The 18,536-nt window shown below is 40.1% G+C and overlaps 1 protein-coding gene across 1 annotated transcript in view; it reads right to left on the reverse strand.

Annotated features, from left to right (window-relative positions):
* Positions 1 to 1,805: 1,805 nt before the first annotated feature.
* cacna1ha (calcium channel, voltage-dependent, T type, alpha 1H subunit a) overlaps positions 1,806 to 18,536 on the reverse strand; it is a 107,279-nt gene continuing 90,548 nt past the window's right edge. Inside the window, exons 24-37 of the mRNA XM_053337730.1 lie at positions 17,943 to 18,068; positions 17,651 to 17,740; positions 16,847 to 17,060; positions 14,220 to 14,371; positions 13,845 to 13,954; positions 13,070 to 13,203; positions 12,621 to 12,691; positions 11,087 to 11,165; positions 8,363 to 8,484; positions 6,922 to 7,080; positions 6,539 to 6,682; positions 6,056 to 6,224; positions 3,322 to 3,479; positions 1,806 to 3,224 (exon numbers count right to left, since the gene is read on the reverse strand). Of these exons, the coding sequence (XP_053193705.1) occupies positions 1,806 to 3,224; positions 3,322 to 3,479; positions 6,056 to 6,224; positions 6,539 to 6,682; positions 6,922 to 7,080; positions 8,363 to 8,484; positions 11,087 to 11,165; positions 12,621 to 12,691; positions 13,070 to 13,203; positions 13,845 to 13,954; positions 14,220 to 14,371; positions 16,847 to 17,060; positions 17,651 to 17,740; positions 17,943 to 18,068 (3,147 nt within the window). The remainder of the gene's footprint in view (positions 3,225 to 3,321; positions 3,480 to 6,055; positions 6,225 to 6,538; positions 6,683 to 6,921; positions 7,081 to 8,362; positions 8,485 to 11,086; positions 11,166 to 12,620; positions 12,692 to 13,069; positions 13,204 to 13,844; positions 13,955 to 14,219; positions 14,372 to 16,846; positions 17,061 to 17,650; positions 17,741 to 17,942; positions 18,069 to 18,536) is intronic.

Below are 18,536 nucleotides of genomic sequence, written 5' to 3' on the forward strand. Positions count from 1 at the left end.
TAATGAATGGCTTATTGAGTCCACAGCAGAAATGCATGTAACTCTTCTGCTTTACAGTGACACCATCAGTGGGTGGGCCTGAGCTTTTAGAGGAATCTACAGTACCTAATTCTGCTGCCAGCCACACCCAAGCCACCGCCACCATGCGTAGGGGTGGGTGGGGGGGGGAGGGTGGAGGGGCAAGTACCTATAGTAGCATGAACACTAGAAATACTCTCAATCATCATACAAAATGGGTTTATATTATATATAGCAGTTCTACAGTATGTACGAACACAAGAGTGTGGCTGTATTATGTTGTATGGATGGTACTATATTTTCCACAAGTATATATTATTATTGCACTCTGGCTACACATATTTAGTAAGTTAGTTAGTTTGGTTGTCTTTAGATGTACAGACACACTAAGTGGTGTCATAACTGATCCAGCTTGAAAACAGCTGTAGAAGGGAGGCTCAGTGATGCCATGTCACACTTTCTTCTTTGAATTTTTTTTTTTGATTTGTTCACATTGTATATGTACATGTGTTTTTTTCACAGCCAGCATACAGTTATTTCATAATTTATCATAACAAAGAAAGTTATTAATAAAAAAGAAAAAAATATTCTTTTGGAATAATAGCCATATTTGGATTTGAACACACAGGTTTAGTCAGCAGTCACAACAGGTCCTAGAACATTTAAACAAGTCATAAACTGTACTGTCTGCACTTTTCTTGCATCACTGAGCCTGCTTCTTGAGACTGTTATTGAGACACCAAATACATAGAAATCTGAGACAAAGCTACAGAAACACATCACACCCCTGTTTCCTCTTCTTTCTCTTTTTTTTCAAAATAGAAAAATAAAATCCCAGTCGTCAACCTCGGCTAGCCTGTTTCAAAGAGAGTTGATCTCCTTTACTTTTCTCTCTCGGTCTTTGAAAAGAAACATACATTCACAAGAGGACAACGGAGGAAAAACAAGCAACTTGAAATTCAAATTTGTGTGCAAAAAACATTTTTAGATCTCTATAAAAATATGTGCATATGGATAGAGCTATTTTTAATCTCACCAAATACAGTATTTTCCTTTATTTACACTGCACAGATACACAGATAAACATACACTACAGCTCTGCCCTGCTCCCCCTCTGTCGTTGCAGGCGTAAGAATAACATGGCCAACTTCCATGACAACAGATTTGACAATACTCACACATAGGAAAACACACACACGCTCACTCACGCACGCACACACACACACACACAGTTCTGCTCTGATCAATGTGATCGAGGAGCAGATGAGGGGCAAGCAGAACTTCTGTAGAAAACCTGAAGTTGCATATCCCACGATTCCCCCCACGCTCGCATTTCACAAACCACTTCCTGGTAAGGTCAGAGGTCATCAGCCAGACGCTGCTTCCTGATTGGCTTGCGTGGGTGGGGACAGTGTGTCAAAAAAACTTTGGCTACGGAGTTAGGTGGCTTTAGTCCTGGTGCATTATTAGTATTAGTCACAAACACACCATGTACAGTGGATACTGTTTGACTGGTACAGCCTCAGTGGATCTGTTGTCACTGGATTTAGGAAAATGTGTCCAGTGTTATTCTAGGATGGGACTGTACCACTGTCTCTCTGGAGAGAGTAACCAATGTCTTTTCACTATTCTTTAAAACCAAACCAAAACACAAGTATCCCTCTCCAAGTAAACTTTTCTTTCTCTCATTCTTTCCGGCAGCACCAATCTCTGATGAGGTCAGCCTCTACTCCAGCTTCAGAGGTTTTGGACCAATTAATTCACTACCTGAAGGCGATGCTTGATGTTCATTGGGCGGTCCTCCGATTCTTTGCACTGAATCCAGCACTGCTTCCAAGTCTGCTGTCAAAAGGGGAAGAGCAAGTGGCTGTATCGGTGTCTGACAGATATCTGGACTGTGGTTGATCAAAGGTGAATTGGGGGAGGGGGATGTAGTCCCCTGTGAGAGAGGAGTGCCTTGCAGAAGGCGAGAGGGAGTGTGTCTGTGAGAAAGGCATAGTGGTTGGGACAAGAGGTGCATGAGGTTGGATAAAGATGTTTGGGCTGATGGGAATGTGTGGGTGTGTCGGTGTGGATGTGTGCGGTGGAGTGTATGTCTGCATGCGTGTCGGTGTGGAGGCCCGCGAGGGTGTCAGCGTGTGAGTTGGTGAGTGTGCTTGCAGTGGTACATGGATAGGTGTGAGCGCTCGGTGCATCTGTGTATCTGGCGAGACGTCTTGTGTGTGTGTGTTTGACTGTATGTGTGGGGTCAAATCATAGGACGGTGTCCTTCGTCTCAGCATCATGCTGCAGTCAGCCAGTTTTGGAGGTGAGCCCATTTTTGGGTGCTCCCTCTCTGATGGTGGGTGAATGGAAATGCAAGGGGGGCTCATCTTCTTCTTTCTGTGGCCACCCCCGACTGACTGCACCCTCACAGGAAAAGCCTGAGCACTCTTTTCTGACCGCTGGACCCCCTCTACAAAGTGTTGGTTGTCACTTGTGATGACAGCCTGTGGTAGGCAGACCTCGATGGAGTGGCGCCGCTGGTCGTCGGGGTAACCAGCAGACAATGATGACGGCTTGTCCAGTAAACCCTGGGTATCAATGCTAAAGCCCTTCCGAAAGTCACGGCCCTTCAGCCCCGCCCCAAGCAGACTGAGTGCGCTCCTCGAGGAAGAAGGTGGCAGCGGTGGAGGAGGAGGGGAGAAGGTGGAGTAGTCGAGAGAGTACGGGGAGATGTAAGGGGAGAGGGAGTGACTGCGGCCAGCCTTCCCTCTGCTCTCCTGCCCACCTCCCTCCTCATCTCCCCACATGTGCTGCGCCGAGCTGGTGATGTGATACACTTCCTCATCTGCCGGGTCGCAGAGGGAGGCAGCAGAGGGGGGTCTATGTCTCCGAAGACTGGCGGGGCGCAACGGGAGACGCGGTGAGGGAGGAGGAGGAGGTAGAAGAAGTGAGGGGGAAGGCGGCAGAGGAGGGAGGGGAGAAGGGCAAGACAGTAGAGGAGGGAGGAGAGACGGGGAGGGTGGAGGGAGTGGGAAGGCAGTAGGGGAACATGGTGGGAGAGAGAGGGCAGAGGGGGAGGAAGGAGGTGGCGGAGGCAGAGGAGATGGGGATGGGGAAAGAGGAGAAAGTGGAGAAGGGGAGTGGGGAGGCAGATGGACAGGGGTGGGCCTTTCTTGTTGCTCACAACTCTGTGACTCTACAGAATCCAATTTAACTGCCACCTGTAACACAAACAAACACCATCATCAGTCTTATTGTCAATAAATCTGACATAAATGAATGTTAGCGTAGTAAAATTATGAATGTCACCTGTCTCACCTGTCTGCGCAGGGCCCGTGGGGAGGGGCTGGGTGTGGGTGGGGCGATGCAGGGCAGGGTGAGGGAGGGAAGTTGGCGAGGGTGAACTGGGGAAATGTCTGGTACCTGTAGCAGAGCGTAACTCTCACATGGCTGGGAGTGGACTGACGTCATTGATCCTGTTGGTGCAGATATATTAAAGGTTTTGAATAGTAATAGAAGCACTCACCATCACATGTACTGTACACACTCTCCATACAAATACATGCATTGTTGCAAGAAACGCATGCATATTTGGGAAGTACACACAAACACCTAAACACTACTACTATAATCAGAATTCATTACATTTCAGCAATCATGATCAAATTTTAATTGTGAAAACACTTTGTCTTGAAAGAATATTTGGATCACAGCAAGAAGAAGAACCAATTCAAAATTCGATTTCCATTTTCTTCAAATACACTATCAAAAAAAAGTGTTTTAAACAGAGAACCATTAGCATCAACTCATCAAAGCAGAAATGCTATCTGTAAAACAATAAGAATGCACCAATGCAATACTTTTATTATATTTTCATATTATAACATTTTATGTAGGCAAAAAAAGAAAGCACTGGTACACTAAAGGAAGGTATCAGACTTGGTATTGTGGGAGAAAAATGTTGGATTGGTGCATCCCTACAAGTATCAGCACTGAGTTGAATGCCAGGGATAGAGTCATACTGTATAAGACTGGTTTGCTGTATGTAATATTATGCTTTGGATCCTGGTTACATGAAGAATTTCATATAACTGTACAGTACTGAGAGAGTCATGCTAAGGAATATTAGTCTTAAAACAATAACTAGATGCCCATACGAACATTGAAACAGGTTTGGCAGTAATCAAATCCTCCTGTTCATACTGACCATAAGAGGAGCCTCTCACAATGCACTCACAGAATAAGTGATGGGGGACAAAGTCACACATCTTCCAGTGAATTCTGTACACCATCACTTATGTTATAAGCACATTTGAAAGGGACCTCTTAATGGTCAGTATAACCACGGGGAATGATTACAGCGAGAAAAATATGTCAATATACATTTGAGCACCTGACTGTTGTTGAAAGACAGACTTAAACACTTTTGAACCTATCCTTTAAGGTCCTGGTAACATATAACACTTTAATATGTCCTGGGTGTCAAATCCAAAGTGGACAACTCTATATACTGTAAGTGTTATTGTACAGAAATTAGGAGGAAGTGTACAATAACTGCTGTGAGTCTGTGTAACCAGGGTCTTAGGCATTCTCCACAAACAGATCCAGTAAACCTATGCGTTCAGTAACAAGTAACATATGTTAAAAACAATGCAGCAATATCAGAGTTAGAGCAAGATCATTTTGAGTTAGCACTTTCAGTCCAAGCTGTAAAGCCACTTATTATTGCTTTTATTGCCATTGGACAAAACACCACAGCTATGATGATTTCATTTTTACTTTTTCTAACTTTGCAGCTTGGTTCTGAAGCTAACCACCATTCTAGTTGAGTAGTCAGCCATTCCACAGCTGAGCAGATGAGCCGGTGTGAAGGTTACAGAGATTCACATGTATCACAGCTCATCCACTGCAGTCAGTACCTTGGGACAGAGCTGGGCCTGTCCACAGCCTGGCCACAACATGCCATTAGAATCTGACTGCAGATAAAACAGTGCTGTCAGTGCTTAGATTAGTGTGCTCAGCAGATCTGAGATGAAACTGGAGATAAAAGGCACAAATAATGTCATGTACTATAATTGTGATGTGAAAGTTTGAAGCCAGCGGCCATATGCAGAAAAAAAAGGAATGATAGTGATGAGAATGATCACTTACACAAGTATGTGACTGCAAACTACAGTATTCTGTTTTTTGTTTCAATTGTGCCAGTGTTTTTGATAGAGTTAGTATTGAAAGTTAAACATATATACAAACTTAAAAAAACATTATTGCTAAGATATTCACATATTTTAATAATGCATTTTGGTGTAGCCTTCTGTTTTCAGAATTTTCATAAAAAGTTTGAGTGACATCATATCATGCCATTAAGGTGACACATAATTTCAGGTTAAAAACACAGTTATCAGGAAGGAAGAAATGCTGATTAGCCAATTTTAAAGAAACTATATGGTTATTTATATATTTATATATTGGGTGAACTTAAATGTGCCCTTACGTTTACACAATTAGTCACCTTCAGAGGACTTTGTGGACTTGCATGCAACTTGCAATGCCATTTTAAAATATGTCACTCCTTTTTGTCACTGTGTCATGTCTTCGGTTATTGTGTATTACCAGCAACATATATTCTGTATCCCTCACAAAATGTGCTGTCATTTTAAGATCACAGTAAATTAAAGTTTGTAATCACAATTGGAATGCTCCAGAAAGTACAGGTTGGGGCTTTAGCTGATTGAGAAGCATTGGTAACTTCACATACATTTGGTGTCACAGATTACTTAATTAATTACAATTACAATTACAAGTAATTATTACAAGGTTGAAACTTTTTACTTTTACCCAGTAATTCAAATCATAGTATTAAGCATTATATAAGACAGAAACATGCATGTGGAAAAACTCTTAGTCAGCGTTAAATTTATTAAATATTATTAGCAATGGTGTCTAGATTATTGTTAATGGCCATTTAATAGAAAGGGAAGACAATGCATCAAAACCCCACATCAATAGACAGATCTTGACAGTCTAACAGTTCAACGCTTAAGAGACAAGTTACCTGAATGCTGGTCCTGGGGACTGGTATTCACCTCCTCCAAAGGGTAGGGGGCGCTGGCAGGCCGTACAGGTCGGAACATGTAGCTGTCGTTGGGCAGAGAGTGCATCCTGGATACAGACATCTTCCTTGAAGACAGCAGGTCCTGGTCTCCATGTTGCACCTCTTCCTCCTCCAGGGGGAGACAGAGACCACACAGCTGTAAACACTGAGTATTGTTTGCATATCGTCTGCAAGACCATCTACTGCAACAAGCAATATCAGTTAAAGGTTTTGACACACCTTTCCATTCCCTTGAATGATAAAGTTTATACAAATCTTTGACTGGTATTGAATACTGTTTTATGAGAAACTTGTACCACATACAGTATAGCCAATGCTACTTCCTTCCATTACACCCTAATTACACTTCCTGTGTAGTCTCCATTGCACTCATATTTCTTAACTGACTTAACTCATTAATGAGGTATGAGAGATGTCTCCTACCTCTCCAGGTGAATGTGGGCATGGCCCAACATAGGTTCCTCCCCCTGAGCTGTTGTTGGAGGTTGTGCTTAACTTGCGTTGTTGTCTCTCCAGTTCCATTTCCATGGCGATCTCTGCATCCATCTCTGCATCCTCTTTAGCTTCCTGTGAAAGTAGATATATTTTGGTTGACTGATGGAATTTTACAATGAATGTTAATGTCCATTAAAAAGCACTTATTGAATGAGCAAAAAAAAAAGGAGACTGTGACCACTACATCAGAAAAATGGAAATACATCAAACTTATGTGTCTCTAAAATGTTAGCTGTGCACATGCAATCTTTGTTCATGAGTATGCATTCACCTGCATTTGTGCACTTTTTTGGTTTTTCAAATTATTGTACCTTGTTACTTTCCTCTAGGTGTTTCATCAGAACAGCTACCACCACATTGACCAGCACAAACTGTGCCATGAGCACAAAGGTGACAAAGTAAATTGGAGAGACCAATGGCAGGTAGCTGAGACAGTGCTGGTCTTCTGGACGACACTCCCGTAACGTGTCCTTTAGAAATGTAGAGAAAGATTTGGAAAGAAAGATGGAGAAAAAGGGAACAACAAAACCAGAGAGAATGCATAGAGTGAAACAGAGTTCACTGGATATTACAGCTGTATACACAATAGAACAAGTATCTCCCCAACAGGCCAGGGGCCCTATGGCAAAAACCTTGAACGCGAGTAACCATGGAAAGTTGAGATGGAGCCTGATTTAGAAGTGCAGAAAATTAGAAATTTTGAATTAAAAAACAAGGACAGGCAGTGTGACTGATACAGAGCAGCGGAACCGCAGCAGTTTTCAGACCTGTATTAAAACCACTTTCTTTGCCTGTGGGCAATATCCACATGTTCAGTTAGTGTATGCAGGATTACACTACTGCTGCTGTAACTGACTTTTCTTTACTTTATGTGATGCAGGTTAGCATTTGTGGAACTGGTCAGACAAATGTGGACAGTACTGTAGTTGTGGAAAGGTAGCAGGTGAGTAGTGTGGTTTATGCTTCAAAAAATGTATTAGAATTCAGAAATTAGCCTTAACATTACAATTCAAAATGTGAAGTTTCTGTAGTGAGCTTCTCAAGATTACCCTTGCTTTTTTATTTAATGACCAATTTATTATTTATATTATTTACTATTTTTGAGTCAGTTATAGACATTTACATCACTTATTCTCTCATGTCCTGTATAAGGAGTAGAAGCTGCTACCCTCTGGAAGGAGGTTCAGAGTCCCTTGTTGCAGACTGAACAAATTTTAAAAAATCATTTATCCCCTCATCCATTAGTATCCCTCCATACCATAGAATCTGCGTATTTGACTATGACTGTAGGTATGATGGTGTGTGTTTTTCTTTTTTGTTTATATATTAGAGCTGCTATTTGGTATTGAATAGGTGTTTATTCAGTTTTTAATATCTTGTATTTATTATGTATCTTTTGTATTGCTCCATGTGTTTTATGGGTTTTTTTATGGTTGTTTTTATCTATTTATCTATTTATTTTCAATGGCTGCAGCACGGGTAGTTAGCCTAAGACAAATTTCCCACTTGATGGGACAATAAAGTTTATCTTGATCTCATTATTACATTTTTTATGAAGTAAAAATCAAGATGCGAAAATACTACCATTGCTCAGCTCTGAGTCACTTTATTATTCCATAATTACTTTTGGAGGTCATTGCCCTCTCTATGGTTATGAGATAATCTAGTCATCATTTATGTGACTGTGTGTGTGTGTGTGTGTGTGTGTGTGTGTGTGTGTGTGTGTGTGTGTGTGTGTGTGTGTGTTCATACTTTCATAATCCCATTCCAGTTGTCTCCGGTGGACACTCTAAACAGTGTGAGGAAGGCCATCCCAAAATTCTCAAAGGTTGCATGACGACTCAGACCCTCACATGGATTGCTGTCATTACACTCTAATCAACACAAAGACAGAGACACAAATTAATTACACTCTTCAGTAGACATGTTGGTAAAACAAAACAACAAGGATAAAAGTGAGCATAAACTATCACTGTATTGTCAGTGTCCCAGTCAGAAAGCCCTGATGCTACTGTATAGTACTATGAAAGCACTCAACATACAAAGCAGTGTGTCTTTGTGGACGTGGCAGAGGAGAGGAGAACAGAATAGGTGTCTTCTGGAGGATAATCTCTCAGTCTCAGGGTTAATTTGGCAGTAAGGCCTCTGGAGCTTGTTTACACAATCACAACAGCTACCAGAATATATCTTCCTCTATTTTGAACCCCAAGTCACCACAGCCACAAACTAGAGAGAAACATCCTTTGAGTATTCTACATTTTTTACAATGCCAGTGTTCAGCACAAGGGAACTGAATAGAGAAACTTTCCATAATAATGGTAAATGGAATCACATTATTCATGCAGTGCTTGTGTCACAAAGAAATGATGGACATATCAGACATAAAAGAATAACGGCATGATATCATTTATCAAATATAAAAGGAACACAGGGGGGAAAACATTTTAAAGAAACTAAATGACATAAAGTAGAACAAGTGTGGATTAGGGTTTTGAGATTTTGACTGTAAATTTAAAACTGTACAACAGGCACTAACAGCTTCTTCTCCCCAGGCCTGAGTCATGGCACTGTGGTAAGTGGATGGGGGTGGATTCATCTAGGTGATAGATTTCAAGAGAGTAACTTGATTTAGATCCAGACTCAGCTTCAAGTTGAAATACATTCAATATCAGCTGTGCTCAAAATACCTGCTATTGGCACGGCAGCTCGAATCCAAAAATATGGTAGTATTAACATTCAAAGCCTCACTACCGCCCCTTTCATATCTCAACTGCTTATGACCTTCTCTTGTCTGCTTATGCTACTGAGAGTTAAGACTCCCAGAGGTCTCCCAAAGGAATTTCATATCTTACACAGTCTTGTTCCTTTCGGAGGACAAAGAGATTTCACGAGCCAATTAAGCCAGTTATTGGTGGTGCAGTGAAATGATCTCTAAGGTGTAGAAATAATGCATAATTCTTGTCATAGATTTTGCTACTTTGTAAGGGTTGGAAGCAGGGCAAAATGTTATGATAATATTGCAATATGTAACTATACTGAATGAACAAACCCAACCTACCACAAAAACAGCTCATACTAAGCAAATGTAACCTTCAATAGTCAAACCTATGTCCTCAGACTATTTCCTAAGTGTAAACTAGATACTGAGTTACTTATACTCGACAGTTGTACAGCGAATGAATATCCTAATGTTCTAAAAAGTGACATTTATTATCTTTGGGGAATAAAACCAAAACATATGGTCACATTCATAAGCATAAAAGTCTCTTTAAGTGTTTTTACCCTGACACATCCAAACAACACATCATACTTTGCCCTACACCATAATCTCAATTTGTAGACTTTTTTTTTAGAGTCTCTTTTGTGGAGCATTTTTCAGTTTTTTTTGTCTCTTCATCTGCTCCTAACAACTTTTTTTGTTTCCTAATGGTCATTGCTTCACGACATATAAACCACACATAAATCTGGAGAAACTATTGTGGCTCAAAGATAACCTGCGGTGATGATCAGGTTTGTACACAGGCAAAAAATAACTCAACTCAACATGACTGTGAATGTGAAGTACTAATGTTTTGTGATCTTTGCCAAGCTGTACTACAATATTAACCACCAACCATCCCTACAAGCCTGTAACAGAATATATTTAAGCTGTTGCAAGCCATGAAACAGCATTTAAAGTGAGAAGCAGATAGGGAAAGGAAGATGTTCAGCACATCCAAAAGCTTTTGTCAGCAGCTTCACAGAAGCAAAAATCATAGCAAAAAAAAATGGAGAGGATTTTTACTTTATTAAAAAAATAAATCATGAAACAGACATCCTTTCATTTTCTCCAACGTGTAGAGCAGAAGCATAATAATATTTAGCAGTACACAACCTATTCATCACCAAGTTGTTTTCATTTTGTCCCCCCCGACCCCATGCATTCTTGCTAATCCTCTTCTCTCACATATTGTTGTTAGTTGGATAAAGCTGGCCTGTTGAGGAGACGGTATGTAAATAAATGTGATCATGCAAATGGGATCTCTTTTTTTTCCTCTTAGAAACAAGCCCTGTGATATGAGAGGTGTAGAGAGAGGGAGAGAGAGGGAGAGAGAGGGAGAGAGAGAGAGGGAGAGAGAGAGAGAGAGAGAGAGACAGATGGGGCAGAGAGGAAGCATTCTACAGAGACCGCTCAGGCAGGGAATTTTGCTGTACGTCGTGACTGTGGTAGTAATGAGTGCATTCAAAGACATTTTCTGTTGTGGCTTGTAGATCCTGTGTTTTCTTCACCTGATGCGCCGCACGGTTTGTTAAACAGAACCTTCTGAGAAGTCGTCCTTGGAAAGTGTAGCTGATTGGTCTGAACCACTGGTGGTTTGGACATAATTGTATAATTTGAAGCCTGACAAGATGGATTCTCTCGTGATCTTGTGATCTCTTGATCTCGCAAATCCAGTTGCCTCGCAAGGTAAGTGTTCTGCCAGTGAAGTGACTTACCCAGTTTGCCAAAAAGCTCCACTCCAAGTGCAGCATAGATGAAGAAGAGCAGCATGAAGAGGAGACCAAGATTTCCCACCTGGAAGCAAAATGTATGTTGGGTCTCTGCACACCAAACATTACAGAATAAATATTGTTTTTTTTTTAAAGCTCCAGGGAATAGATTAAGCACTGTGATTTATTTAATTGTATTTATTCTGTTGTACACTCATTTATCCATGCAACATAAATGGAAATAACTTGATTATTTGAACTTAAGTAAGCAAGCAAGTACAAATGGGCCTGATACAAACTACATCAGGTTACACAGTGGATTGAGAGCTGCTCCTTTTTAAACTGGGACTGTATTCAAAACCTAAACTGTTTTGTGCTTTAAATCATTAAGGTAGAGAAAACAGACCATGAAGTGTTTTTTAATGAAACCATGCATTTAAATACCATGCTCCCTAAGTTCAGTTTAACACAGGAAGACTAAAACTGCCTGTGGGACAATAACTGAATAAAATGCTATAAAATATTAATTTGCCAGTAATAAATCTACTTGGGCTTTTTTATTATCACTGACAGCAGCTTACTGGTGAACCTGGAGTGCCATAAAAAACATCATCATGAAGGATTTAGGGCAGACCCTGAAAACTTTATGCACTTTCTATGATTGCACCTGCATCACATGGTATCGCATGTTGTCTTTTATCCAATTTAAAAAAAAATGTGCTCTTGTGCACCCTTGTGCCCCGATGGTTATATCTGCACACTTGACATTTAGAAAATAGCAGAACAGTGGAGTCTGTCACTGCATGTGCATCATAATCTTTGGTACAGCTGCTCTTTGCCTCCAAGAATTGTGCCAGGCAGGGGGAAAGAGAGAGAGAGTGAGAGAGTGAGAGAGAAAGAGAGAAGAGGAGACATCCCTACTTCAAAAGGAGCATGTTTACTGGATGGGAAAAACACACTGAGCATCAGGGTAGAGGGTGGTCATACAATCTCTACAGGTCTATCAAGGTCAAATCATTGCAAAAACTCTATAGTAGCTAGAGTTAGACTTAGAAAATTTAACTGATTCCTTGGCACCCTCATGTGTCTTCCTGCACTACTTGCTTTGATTGATTGTGCCTTGACACATTAGTGACAGAACAGATCATCATTGTGAGAGATGTAGAGAACTGTCATAGTGTTTTAAGTATCTCCCAAATGCTTAATAATGCTTCTTGATATCCTCTGAGGTTTAGAGAAGTCACAAAAATGATGTCCAATGCATTTGGCATTCATCATCATGCACATTTTATAACCAAATGGAGTTCACAACACTGTCTAGAAATACAGCCGAAGGAATGTACAAATAGAGACACTTCAGGGTCAGAATTTGAATTTCGTAAAGTCAACGGATACGTTAAATATTCATCAAGAAGCATAAATCTTTCAGTGTGTTGCCTGTTCCTAACATAACCTTCATATTCAACCTACTTTCATAAAAAACATAAATAAAACAAAGACAGATCTCTTTTTTTTTGTCATGTAGAGTTTGTGTGTTTACCTGTGGCAGCGCTTGCATGACAGTATCCAGCAGAGCCCTCATCCCTGTGGCCATCTTGAGGAGTTTTAGTACTACAGAGAGACACAGGAGTATTTTGAACAGTGACAACTTGTGTGCACAGGTGTTGCTGGTCCATTTGCTCCAGAATTCATACTGACATGGCTGAAATCAAGCACAACTCAGAGACACCCCAGATTTGCATTTCATTCTTGAAGCCAGTAGTTGTTGTGGCCACTAACAAGCACTAAAAATAATCTATGATGTATCACTTATATTGATATATATACATATATATAAGAATAAACAATAAAGAACAGTTTTTCCACAAATATATAATAGTTTTAGTGTTTACAATGCGTGGTTATGTCTGTAATGATGAGTATAGAAGTATAGATTTGAGTGTGTGTGCACATGTGTTTGTGTGTGTGTGTGTGTGTGTGTGTGTGTACCTCGTGCTATCCTGAGCACTCTCATGATTCTGATGATGGTAGGATTGATGGGCAGTGCTGCACTCATTTTCAACTCCTCCAGGGTGATGCCCATGATAGACAGCGCCACTATAGCTATATCCAGCTGGTTCCACCTAAACATACATACAAAAAATAATTCATTAATTAGAAAAATGGCATTCCAATCAGCATTACAGAAAATGCACAGCTCTCTGACACATTTCTCTACTGATTGAATCAAAGTTTACCACTATCATCATGGGTAGTATTGGTTGATGCTAGTGAGCATTAGGAGCATTAGGACATTATAGGAGAGAAAGTAACGCTGCCAGTTTTTCAATGGTGACCAGTGAGCAGGTTGTTTAGATTAATGGGAGACCCACTCACTTATCTGTATGGTAGTGGAAACATTAAGTTTACCCCAGGCCTGGCAGCTTAACACAGATGAATGCACTCACTACCCAATCCCTTGAAGTCGGTAAACTGAGAACAAGAGGACACCTAGTAATGAGGTTAGAGAATGGTGCAGATACTCATTGCACTGAAGTTCACAGTTACTATTTAACTAATCATATTGTAGTTAGTTTTTTCAGTTTCTCTCTCTCTTATCCCAACTGAGGGTCTAAGGATAGAGGGTGTCATATGTTGTACAGATTATTAAGCCCCTTTAGGCAAGTTTGTGATTTGTGATATTGGGCTCTGTAAATGAAATTGACTTGTCTTACAGAATTGGGTGCATAATAACATCTACTGTATATTCATCCAACTCTGTTACCTGTCTTTGAAGAACCTGTGTATACCGAATGCCAAAAGCTTGAGCAGGGCCTCGATGACGAAGATGATGGTAAACACGTAGTTACAGTACTTCAGAACCTCCTCTAGATACTGAACACACAGACAGATACAAACACACAATTTATCTCAACTCAGTGACTATATTTTTCTAAATTTTCTGCAGAAATGCTCAATACATCTGCAATATTGCAATTTTATCAATGAAACAGAAACATATTTAATTTTTTAGTTTTTATTGTTAATAATAAAAATAAATGTGTTGAATAATGTAAATTAAAAAGAGAGCCTTATAATTTGAGTGTATAGTGGTGACTGATACGACTGTAATGCTTGTGTGTGTATGTGTACACTTTACCTGCGGCTGATTGTAGTGCTCAATACTCATGGTGAAGACATTGATGCAGATGATGAAGGTGATGAAGAGGTCCAGGTAATGGCTGGTACACAGTGTGTGGATGGTGAGACGTATGGGAGAGTAGTCCGCATAGTAAGGCCTCTGCTTGGCCTCTGGAGCACACAAACACACGCACATATACAAACTGTGAGTAAGTGTGCTTTGAATTTGAAATATCACATGTCCAGTGGTGTGCACAGGGATGTGTAGGGGCAAGAGGGGTGACTGGCACTGCCCTTTTTGCTCAAAATGCCATTATTTTATTAGGATATGTACAGTATGTGCAGATTCCTTGTCCAATATTTTTGCCATAATGTCACATCAGAGGGGTCCTCGAACAGCTCAGGTGCCCTTCTGGTTATATCACTCTGCTGTGACCTCTAATTGTATCTCTACTCACAGTGGTGGTGCCACTTTTTCATTTTCACCCCCACCCCAAAGACATTTGGTGCACACCACTGCCTGTGTGTTATGTTCGAGTAATAGAGGACATGAGAGCCACAGGTACAGGCTACAATAGAAATGGAGTATTTGCATCCATGAGCTCCCCTACAGTACTTACAGTGACTATAATGTATCTGTTTGTAAGATTCCTATTTTAAAGTGCAGTAACACAACATGATACCATGTGTTTTTACTTTGATCTCCCTGCTACCAGTGTTTGTGCTAGGCTTTGATAATGTATTGGACTAAAGGTAACTGATATTAATCTTCTTTGATGCATAACAAGATGGTAAACAAGCACAGAGTTTCAGGGTGCAGGGAGAATTTTGACAATATTCAGTGATTCTCAGATAATCTTATTCTTGTCAGGGTAGACACATTAGTATTCCTCTGTGGTCTGAACACATAGAGTATACTTGACAACAAACCAGCCTAAAACATAATAACATACTTTTTGGTAGGTGGATAGATCTTTCATAGAAATAAAAACCATAAGATACCTTACTATCTTTGAATATTAAACAGAATTTAAGTTGTAATCATAAATAATAAATACAACTGAGAACTATCTAACATACATTTTTAACTGTGTACTCACAATGTCCATATTGATGATTTTGAATGTATGTGTACGTGCATGTTTAATTCACCCTTCCAAATTGAAATAGTATGTGCATGCTTACTGTACATGCCTTTGATGTCAAGGTTAATGTCTGTGATTGAGAGTGGCCACACAGGGTAGGTTCAACAACACACATTCACAAATAAGGTCATTACTGAATTATTTTAAACATTATTTGATTCAACATCATGTGTATTCATTCCTCATTGATTTACTATTAAATTTCCTCATGAACCTTTTGACCATGACTGTGATGTTGAACACGCTGGGGCCATTTTCCTCTCCAATGGCATAACTATAGTCATTTTTAACCCCTCCGAAAAATCTCAATAGTCTAAAACTTTTTTTCAGACTAATAAAATTGTATGGCCAAACACTGGAGTTCAGAGTTTTTCACTGAGACAGCTGTGATATATTTATATCACATATCTATATTTGATATCTGGAGATATTACATTTGTTTGGAGTTTTATCAGTTTTAGACCAGTGAGACATGTAACAAACATAATGTAACAAACATAATATAAAAACAGCGGCACTCTGCTCACACCATATGTTGCCTTTTCATGTAATTGATGTGTATAGGATATTTGGATATTTTTTAGCTAAACATATTACCACAGTACAAATAAAAGCTTTCACAAAATACTGGTTTGCATTGCAAGCATTTGGACTTGCTTTTTGCAATAGGTGGTGTGTTTATGATGTTTATGTCAGAATGTACTTCTATTTTCTTATAACTGCAACAAACAACCCTTCGCATCTCAACACTTAACATCTTCCACTCTCTCTTAAATGCCAAACATATTTGCAGGTATAGCAGCCACAACGTCTGCTATGTTTCTGAGTCTGCCAGTCAAAGCACGTTGACAAGAAATGTCCTCCTACCCGTGTCGAGAGACGCCTCAGGGACAGGGTTGTACATGCACCCAAAGGGAGGGAAGGTACATCTGAGCTATTAAACTATCACTAACAAAATGTCCTGAGACATATTGGGGAAAGCAGCTACCTCAGTCACACACTGAAGGTGCTGCAAATGTCTGCTTCAGCAGCAATGAAATCTAAAACAAATTGTATTAATAGTTCTAAGCTTGCATTAGGAATGGAATTCTGGTATAAAAATATATCATTCTAGTACTAAAATGAACACAGACTACTTAATACTGTACTGTTGTTACTGTGAACAGTTATGTCTGTTGTTTAAAAGTGAGCATTCAAATTTAAAGTTAATCCATATGTATGATTAAGAGGTTGGTTAGATTGGCCCGTTTTCCAATGTTTTCCATGCAGTGTTAGGGGAGGGTTGTGGGTGGGCTGCAGTCATGCAGTTACATGCATCAGAGTGGCGTAGCCCACGCCGTCTGTCAGTGATCAATCACTGTTTGCGTGAGCTAGCCAGTCTGTCTAACTCTCCCTCTTTTATATTTGAAGTCGGATAATATTTCCCTTTATTCTCTCTGTCATTCTCTCTCTTTTTTCAGGCTCTGAAAGCAGGCAGTGCTCAGAAAAATAGACTACAGACCAGCCCCTTCATTCTCCTTACTCCTGCGCTTTTTCTCTATCATTTTGAGCCTCTTCTCTTCCCGTAAGCGGGCCTCCTCCTCCTCCTGGTCCTGCCGACACTTGTGGAAGTTCTCCACCACGACACCGACAAACATGTTGAGGACAAAGAAGCTGACGATGAGCAAGAAGGAGATAAAGTAGAGCAGCATCCAGGGGTTGTGGTTCCTCACAGGCTGAGAGGAGAAAAGAGAAGCATTTCAAAAATCTCTATTTATTTGTGCATGATTTAGCAAAGACACAAAAAAGCACAATACTTTACAGTAAGAATCCTTTGCTTTCTGGTATTATCACTGTGTCACATTGCTGCTGTTATGACTGAGGTGTTTGAGGGACTCTTTCAGCACTTTATACCACAGGCAGTCCTACATCTGAGGACATCAACATCAACTAAAGCTTTGCCTGCTAAAATCTCACTTTTTACACCTTGCTTTTACTTCTGTTCTGTTCTTACTACACAACTGACATTTAACATTGCTTATTGTGTCTCCATGTTTGTAACTTTTTCACTGTACTTATATTTTTTCAGTGAAGATTACAGAGCCACTGTTCTCCAGCAGGCACAGTACAGTGTAAAGAAACATAATACAACTGCACAGTGGGCACACACCTATAATAAAAATTAGTAGCATGAATAACAGCTTTTTGAAATTGGTTTCCTATATTATTATATACTACTACATGGATCAGGCTTTATATAGCTGATATCATAAGGTTAATGATCCTTATCCTACACAATGCCTGGGCACACCCCTCACATCATTACCTGCTGGTCCACTCCCACTGCATCCAGGCCATCATACATGATGTTTACCCAGCCATCCTTACAGGACAGCACAAACAAAGACATCAGGGCCTGAATGGGAAACACATACACATAAATCAACACACAGAAATTTCATAATATGACTAGAACCAGAATTTTGTTAAAGTAAAAACATTAATTTCTATTGGAAGTACATTTAGTACATTTTATTTTCCGCCTGAACCCTAATCTTCTTTCTTCTACCCTACATCCCTCCCCTTCGGTTTCTCTCCCTCTTTCCATGAGTCCATACCTGAACCAGGTTGTCAAAGTTGTATTTCCTCCTTATCCAGCGGTAACTGGCTTGCAAACAGTCTGACTTGTTGGTTATATTTTTCGTGTCCAGACCTTCACAGATGTAGAACTTCCCTTTGAACAGCTAAGGAGATAGAGAAACAGAGAGAGGGCTTCAGGGCTGTTTGGCTGCCATTTACACATTATCTCAATTGCAACGGAGCTTGCAGCTTTTTAAACATCCAACTATTAATGCCAAGAATAAAAGGACATTTCATAGAGCCCATTCTTATCAGAGGTTTTTTCCCCTCAGTGTTCAGCTAAAAGCTGGCCTGGGGGTCATGTTGTCCCTTTTCACACTTAACCTAATTGTCATTCTTTCAAAACTCACACTGTTAAAGAACAAAGGCTTATTGTCCATTGGATACTCAAGACACTTTCAATCTCCCCTCAAGCCACATTCACATATGCAGCTGCTAAGCAAGGCTGACATTTAAAGGGCAACTGTAGTATTTTTCAACCTGGAACCTATTTTCCCATCTTCTTGTGTCTAAGTGTCTAATGGGGACAGCAATTGTTAAAATTGGTCCAGTATTGAGTGACAGCACTGTAG

This window comes from Scomber japonicus, chromosome 18 (assembly GCF_027409825.1).
Source record: "Scomber japonicus isolate fScoJap1 chromosome 18, fScoJap1.pri, whole genome shotgun sequence".
NCBI lineage: Eukaryota > Metazoa > Chordata > Actinopteri > Scombriformes > Scombridae > Scomber > Scomber japonicus.